The sequence below is a fragment of the Osmerus eperlanus genome, chromosome 3, assembly GCF_963692335.1.
Source record: "Osmerus eperlanus chromosome 3, fOsmEpe2.1, whole genome shotgun sequence".
NCBI lineage: Eukaryota > Metazoa > Chordata > Actinopteri > Osmeriformes > Osmeridae > Osmerus > Osmerus eperlanus.
The window spans coordinates 19449693-19457744 of NC_085020.1; the positions used below are offsets into that span (position 1 = coordinate 19449693).

The following is an 8052-nucleotide window of genomic DNA, read 5'->3' on the forward strand; positions in this document are numbered from 1 at the left end:
CCTGCCTGTGAGAGGAGTGGAGGACAGTTGCTTTGTACATCCAGGTGATGAGTGAGTGATGTCACGTCCTGTCTGCTTCTGACACTCAGTATATCCCTGAACAGGTGGAGCAGATCCAGAGCCCGGTGTATTAGATTAGTGGGATCTAAGTATAGCCACAACCCTGTAAAACAAAAACTACACTGACCAGACCTCCTTGCAGAGCGATATGCTCCAGAATGAGAGGTGCTACCGTCATCCTCTTGGCTCCGAAGTTTTCCAATGTAAACAAACAATGCTGAGTGGGAACCTGCCCTAGAAGCCAACTGACTTCAAGTTACCCCCTGCTGTCAAGACGACCTCTAATGGACAACTAAGCATTTCAGAGCTCTACCACGGGGGGAGGTTAACACACAGGGTCACTCGAAGACGCATGCACCGTGACGGATGACCGTCAAGTTGACTGTCTTTTCAGTGGGAGAGGGATCCACGAGGAGACGGCAGGTCCCTCAGAGAGACACCCTGTCAGGTTGATTGTCCGTGAGGGGACGCTCTGGGAGGAGAAAGGGCGCTAACCCCCAGTGTGACACCTGGGTTTAATGGCAACGCCCCCTGCTGTGGAGGAGGGCCGGCGTGGAGGTCAGGACAGGGCAGTCACACGTTGGTCCTGTCTCCCTCTCTCTCTTTCTGTCTTTTATCATTCTATAATACACGTTCTCTTTCAGTGTCTTTCGCACTATTGCTCTCTCTCTCCTATTACTCAGTATTTTTCTTTTCTCTTTTGTTCTCTATCTATGATCTCTTTTTATGATACATCTGGATCTCATATGGAATGACGTCTCATCACAACCCAAGCCTACCGTGTTCACATTTCAATAAATATTTCTATAAATATTTCAATAAATATTGAAATATTGGCCTTGTGTCGATGTTGAATAAAAATGGTTTACTGGCATCTAGTGGTCAAAAATTGCCTGTACGTGTGCGTTATTTCTCGTTCGCCATTGACGTGCTACGCAAGGAACACGAACATTTCTGTCCCTCACAACAATCCGTAGTTATTGCACATAGCGGCGCATGTGCATTACGGAAGGTGAAGACAGCTAGCTGGCTAGGTCAATTTTAAAACACGAATAAGTACTGTTTGTTTGACATGCGTGCCGATTTACGTTGAATTTAAGTAGTTATCCTTTGACGCGTATAATATTTTGCCAGACGCAGTCAACTAAGTTAACCAATTCCACCAAAAAGGAGGTGGCTTGGTAAGTAGCTAGCTTACTAGCTACTAGGATATGCTTTGCTTATGCATGATTTGGCTACTGTAGGTAACTTTTTGTCTACTAACCAGCGATGGAGCATATTGCATCATGTAGCTGTCTTACATCACGTATGGTTAGCTACTGGTTTGCCAGGATAAACTGTGAATTGTTATATAACTTCTTAGCTAGCTAGCCTGTCACATGCCAGAGGTTAAATGTGTTATAATAGCATATTCACGCGCAGCTTGCTAGTTCTGACGTTTGCTTTCCTAACGTTATTGTTTTCAGGTTTAATATCAGCGGTCCACAGCATTGAGAGCCGCAACGGGATGGCCAGTGTAAGTATTTATGTGTGAAAGGTTGTATCTTGTCACTCTTGGTTAAAGTAAGGGAGTGAGCTTGTTTAATGTGAGATAAACGATGAATCTATGTTTGGGTGGGAGGGAGGTGTGTAAGAGATGTAAGGGTCTGGGTAGGTCTTGTCTCAGAGCATGTTTGTACGTTAGCTGTAAGTTACTGATGTTGTTGTTGTTGTTGTTGTTGTTGCTCCTGCTGTGGTCCTCAGGTGCTCTGTACCAGAGCCAGGCTGGTGTCCTACCTGCCCGGTCTGCATGTCCTGGTGAGACGCATCGCTGGGACCCGGAGCTTCTCTGGAGCCGGCTCCTCTGGCTCTGACGAGCCCTACATAGCCAGCATTCCTCCTGACATTGGTAGGCTGTCAGCAGGGTCTCAGCACTAGGCTAGGGACACTATAGGCTCAGCATAGGATATATTCAGCCTAGGGGACACACTGTTCCAAAAGTCCTTCCACTCTCTCTGTCTCTCTTTCCCTCTCTCTGCCTGCTATGTCCCACTGTCTGGCAAGTACTGTCTGATAAGCCATCACTTATGAACAGGGTTTATTTTGATGTTGTGGTGTGTGTGTGTGCGTGTGCTCCAGGGCTCAGGACTGTATGGCCGGACGAGACCATGGGCCCGTTCGGGCCCCAAGACCAGCGCTTTCAGTTGCCCGGCAACGCGGGCTTCGACTCCCACCTGGAGGGCACGGCGGAGCAGCAGAGCAGAGTCCCGGTCCACCGGGCGCTTCCGGACGTGCTGTCCGCCCCCTCCAGCAGCGAGAGGCACGAGTTCATCCTGGCCCAGTTTGTAGGAGAGTTCCACGTGAGTGTGCAGGGGGGGAAGGAGACTCTGTCTCTCTGTGGACAGTACATGGAGTCGCGTGGCCCTTTTCCACTGCATGGTACCGGCTCGACTCGCACTGACTCTACCTGGATTTTATGGTTTTCCGTCTGGAAAAACTGGTACCTATAACCTGGTACCTCCTACTTAAATATATATATTTTGGTACCACGCCCGTTGCGGTTCCAAATGAGCTGAGGCGATACTGGAAGGTGGCGTGAAACTAATGCGACACAGAACATCCTGCACAATCCCTCCACTTTGAAATAGGTCCTCTGTTTGGTCGCTGACGAAGGACAACAAGACAACATCATAGCGAGTTTCAGCGGCGTCACTATGACGACTGCCTACATTGAGGGGGTGCTGTCCTGCAGTGGAAAACAAAAAGCAAGTCGTGTTTAGCTGGTGCCATGCGGTTGACAAGCGTCAGTAGATGTGAGATGGATAGATACTTGTGATGTGATGTTTATGTAGAAGTACATGTCGATGACACACTCGCCTCCTAGTGGAGAGGAGGAATGCCATAGTGCAGGCTGCTTTGGGTCAAATTTACACAGTACTTTACACCATACAACAAATGGTCTTGTGTCCGTTTGGTATTTTACATTTAGTCATTTAGCAGACGCTCTTATCCAGAGCGACTTACAGTAAGTACAGGGACATTCCCCCGAGGCAAGTAGGGTGAAGTGCCTTGCCCAAAAACACGTCATTTGGCACGGACGGGAATCGAACTGGCAACCTTCAGATTACTAGCCTGCTTCCCTCACCGCTCAGCCACCTGACTCGAAAAAGAGGCAGAGAGAGAGGTTGAGAGAGAGAGGTTCAGAAAGAGGTTGAGAGAGGTTGAGAAAGAGGTTGAGAGAGAGAGAGAGACTTTCAATGGCACACTGTCATTCCATGTCTAAGTGTCTGATGTTGTCTGCTGTAATGTGTTGCTTGGTTTGAGTGACGTGGTTGATTTTGTTCCAGGGCAAAGAGGCCCCTACCTCTCCCCAGAAGGTGAACAAAGCAGAGCAGTACTTCGACAGCTCCAGTGTGGAGTGTGCCATTCAGACCTGCCCTGAGCTGCTCAAGAAAGGTACAGCTGTTTGGAACCTGTTTGATTCTGCATCCGTTGAAAGTCATTTTAATAAGCTCAGTGTGTACCACTTTGTTCTGCAAGATTGTGTTGGAAACGCTTCCAGATCATAAGGTCAGAAAAGAGAAAGAAATGGCATGTGTGACGTTTCTGAAAGTTCAGTTGAAATTCCATGTCTTGCCACAAGAGGGGGTACTTGCACCACAGAGCAGGTTTTCACACATTTTCCAAAGGGGGTCACTTTGGCCAATTAGGCATCAGTCAGGGCTGCCACCCCCTACCAGACAAAATAATGTAATCCTTAATATATAACAGCTAGGTTATCATATTAGTCTGCATGTGCAATTAAACAATAGAGTCTTAATTATTAGAAACCAGGAATTTAATCTGATGTCACCTATTCATGTTTTAAGCAAAACAGTACAGATATAATAATAAGGATTCCTTGCCAATCTCTGAATTGGTCAAAACGTTCTCATTCTTAGCTAAAATCCACGCAATTTCAAACAATGCTTTTGTCAAACTCTCGCAAACAGGTCTAGATCTTTGAAGCAATTTTTCCTTGAAGCAAAGTTGTGAGTTTCTTAGATTTTATTTGGCTGTAGGTTCTTACCGGGTGGGTATTTACCATTCACATCGCCATGTGTTGTGTAATGGCGTTCAAGATTATTGCGCTTAAAAACAGATGTCTGGTTCAACATGTGACTTTGTGCCAGATTCTTTCAAAATGAAGAAAAAATGCACTGACGAGTTTGTCTTGAGATGGGCTGTTTTCATGCCTCCAAAGCACGTCCCTTCTTATGGGGCCGTGACTCGTCCGCCTCTGTGACCCCACTCACTCCAGCCTCTTCATTTCCTACAGCGATATCGGCTGTTTGATCTTTTTGAATTGTATTAAAGGTTTCTTGTCTTCAGCGGCCTGCAGGCCTTGCAAATGAAGATCACTGCCATGAGGACAACACCTTTCAATGGCCCTGATGTTTGCCCAATCCATTTTTGACGAGTCATCCTTCTGCCTTGGTCTTTTCCTATGAACAGATTTTCAGTCTATGTTTCCCGAGGCCCCTTCCAGGGGCCTGACGGTTGTCACGGTGACGCAGAAGACGAAGAACGACATGACTTCTTGGTGTCAGGAAGTGGACAGCGAGAGGGAGTCCATGCTGGACAACGTGAGTTGGTCAACACGAGGACAGCTCTCCTTAAGCAACTGTTTTATCATTGAAGTTGACTCTTTTGCCAGATAACACAACAATTGTGCCTTTCCTGGGTATAACTGCATATAAATTATAATAATATTAATATGCTGATTTTATTGAACACATACCGCACCATTTTGATGAAGCTAGCATTTAATCTTAAATTTCCATTTGAATTAATAGAGGGGATTCATCAGAATTGTGTGGGAGGGAAGTTTGAATAAGTAAAAGTGATTGCACAGATTTTGCTGTGGTATGTTGGCTGCAAGAGAAGTAATCTGCTGAAAGCAATCAAAGCAAGACAAAAAGTTGAACAGCTTTTTGCTTAACCCTTGTGCTGCCTTCGGGTCACATGACCCAAAGGTTCATAACGAACCATCGTTGTGTTTACCCAATACAAAAACAAATACAAATAATTTTCTTTTAACCTTTGCAATGTGGGGGGTCTGAGACAGCCCAACGGTAAAATAAAATGCTTCACTTTGTTTTTGTATGCGGTAAAGTTGTCGCAATACGACGGTGGGTCACAATGACTGATGGGTCAGAATGACCCGAAGATAACACAAGGGTTAAATATGTCTGTGTATTCATCCCAGATGTATTCAAGTCATCTTTTTTTTTCTTACCTTAACTTCATTCACACTCATTCCACACATGACCCACATCAAGTTATGTAGAAAAATAACTCTGGGTCACTCAATGAAGCAAACTATTCTCAAGCCACGCTGAGGGGTGGAGCAGAGAGTGTGAGAGGGAAGGTGACATGTGTTACTCACTGTCTGGTTAACACGCCTCTGGCTGGGAATGGGTCTAATTGTGACGCGGGCCCCCCTTGAATGCTCTCATTTCCAAGACACGCACCCTCACCCACCGTGTCAAAGCAGCCGTTCAGCTCCTCACCAGAACGTGTCTCATTTGGGAAGAAGATTAAAGGAGCAGTCTGTCTTGACAGATGCACGTATTCGATGTTTCGAGTCGGCTCCCATTGTTTTGAGGCTGGGGGTCACACGCCCGTAGCACAGCTAATAGAGGCACTGTTAACAGACGCATGAAGCAACCGTTACTGAACATGTTGTGCTCCCTGTCCAGTTTGTGTCTGGGGCCAGGGAGATCTGCTACGCCCTGAGGACGGAGGGCTTCTGGGCTGACTTCATCGATCCCTCCTCCGGCATGGCGGTAAGAACCAAGAACCCCCTGGTCCTCTTTCTGAAGGTCGCACACCAGGCTAGTGTGGCACGGTCAGGTTTGACCAGGGCTCGTACCGTTCCGAAGTACAGATCTTTTGGCAGCTGTACTATACTGGCATTTAAGGGAAAACTGTACTTTTGTGTGCTGAAACGGACTGTCGAAATGCAGCGATAAAAGGTGTTCTGCGTCTTTAAGACAAGCGGGCCTGCGTGTGATGTCATGCCCGTGTTCTGCTGCATTGTGTGTGTGTGTGTGTGTGTATGTGTGAGAGAGTGAGTCAAAGGGGCAAAACCACATGAGATTAGCCATGGACACAAGAAAGTTCCAATTGAAAATAACATTGTCTGATGGCCCCTATTTTAATTAAGTTTATTATGGGTTCAGTATCAAATACCGTGATACTTGACTTGGTATCAGAATCCAAGTTTTGTGACACACCACTAGCCTACACAGTGCTCAAGACCAGGCTCTGCTCTGTGAACCAAGATTGAGCCTGCCAGGTTTATCAAAACATAGTCGCGTTAAGTAGGTTCCCTTGAAAGCAATATCTCTTCCTTGACCAATCTACAGTCTTACAATGAAAAACAAACCCCCCAAAAAAGAAGTAAGAAACACCGTGTGTTTACAGCAGAAGCCCCCTGCTAACATGCTCCCCCCTGGCTGCCCACAAACAGCCAGCCCAGGGCCCCCTGACGCGTGCGCTTGTCGCCCCGCAGTTCTTCGGCTCCTACACCAACAACACGCTGTTTGAGACGGACGAGCGCTACCGCCAGCTGGGCTTCCAGATCGAGGACCTGGGCTGCTGCAAGGTGATCCGCCACGCCCTGTGGGGCACGCACGTGTTCGTGGGCTCCCTGTTCACCGACGCGCCGCCCGGGAGCGCCATCATGAAGAAGCTGCAGGGGAACTGAGCCCTGACCCCTCCCCCACCCACCCGAGGAGGGAGGGCTGGACGCCAAACACGTGGCGTTTTGTTTAGGTGTAGGGGACCCTCGGCAGCCGAACACGACACTGGCGTTACGGCCGGCAGATGATCCACACTGGTGTTCTTTGGAAGATTTTTAATTGGGGAATCTACTTTATGATTTTATTTTGGTACTAAATACCTTACCTGTGTAACATGTATTTATTGTTCATGATTTATGTTATGCTGAGACTCCCACCCCACCCCCCTTATTTAAACAGTAGCACGTTAGAGGGGGATGATAGAATGTGAAATAGCTTCAGAGATCTATTTTTCTCATTTCAACCTAGCAGTGTGAGTGCAGCGAAAAGAGCTGCCATTACTGGAGGAGTCGAGCACCACCCCAAACGCTGGTGACGTTCGTCTCTAAAAACTATTTTTCCATGTTGCCTTTCAAAGGGCGAAGCGAGGACCTGGTTTGAGTAAAGCTCCTGAAGTGCTGAGATGAACACACCTGTCTAGAGGGGAGGGAGGGAGGGAGGGAGGGAGGGAGGGAGGGAGGGAGGGAGGGAGGGAGGGAGGGAGGGAGGGAGGGAGGAGAGCTTTTCTGTCACTATGAGATGAAACACATATGGGGAGATTCATTCTGTGGTTGTTGTGGCAGCTTTCTGCAGAGAGCCACATCAAATGCAATAAACCAAATCTCCTAGTCACTGTGTGTCAAAGTCAGTTCTTCATGACTGAGCATGAGGATTGTGCCCCGACTGTTAAATGTCTTATCCCTGTTAGGGAGCTCGCTTCATAGACTGCATTGGCTTTGCATGGCGGTAGCCTATGCAGCGGTTTGGGCCCTTCTGAGAGGCCCCTGGCTGGGTCTCCTGGGAGCCCCTGCTGGCCCTGGCCGCCCTGGCCAGCACACGGCAGATGGGCTCCTGCCTTCTGACGCCCGAGTCACGCTGTGTGCGTAATGAAGCCATGCTCCCTCGTCACACGGCACCAGACGAATTGCATCAGTCTGTTTTGAAGACGCGCCCCTCGAGAGGAGCTGTCCCATGGGCTCTGTGCAGCGCCGGTTGGTGCATCTGTTTTCGATATTGCTCCTTTTGTGTCTTTACACGGGTGTTTCGTACGCCTCCAAAACTCTTCCTGGTGTTAAATAGGATCACAGAACTGCATCCGCTTGGTAAGTTGAGTCAGTTAATATGGAACCAAAGTGTTATTCAAACTGTGGCTGTAGTGCAGATTTGATAGTGTTAGGCGTAATTGTAA

The 8052-nt window shown here is 47.8% G+C and overlaps 1 protein-coding gene across 1 annotated transcript; it reads left to right on the forward strand.

Annotated features, from left to right (window-relative positions):
- Positions 1-1024: 1024 nt before the first annotated feature.
- Positions 1025-7309, forward strand: mmadhcb (metabolism of cobalamin associated Db). Its single transcript, XM_062457725.1, has 8 exons — positions 1025-1241; positions 1527-1576; positions 1804-1948; positions 2179-2399; positions 3387-3495; positions 4534-4664; positions 5781-5867; positions 6596-7309. The coding sequence occupies exons 2-8, from the start codon at positions 1568-1570 to the stop codon at positions 6788-6790; spliced, it is 897 nt and encodes a 298-aa protein (XP_062313709.1). The 5' UTR covers positions 1025-1241; positions 1527-1567; the 3' UTR covers positions 6791-7309.
- Positions 7310-8052: the final 743 nt, after the last annotated feature.

What these genes read in the sequence shown, in the direction of transcription:
- mmadhcb (XM_062457725.1), top strand. An exon ending in CAGCATTCCTCCTGACATTG is followed by an intron (nt 1,949 to 2,178) that starts GTAGGCTGTCAG and finishes CGTGTGCTCCAG; the next exon opens with GGCTCAGGACTGTATGGCCG. An exon ending in GGGAGTCCATGCTGGACAAC is followed by an intron (nt 4,665 to 5,780) that starts GTGAGTTGGTCA and finishes CTCCCTGTCCAG; the next exon opens with TTTGTGTCTGGGGCCAGGGA.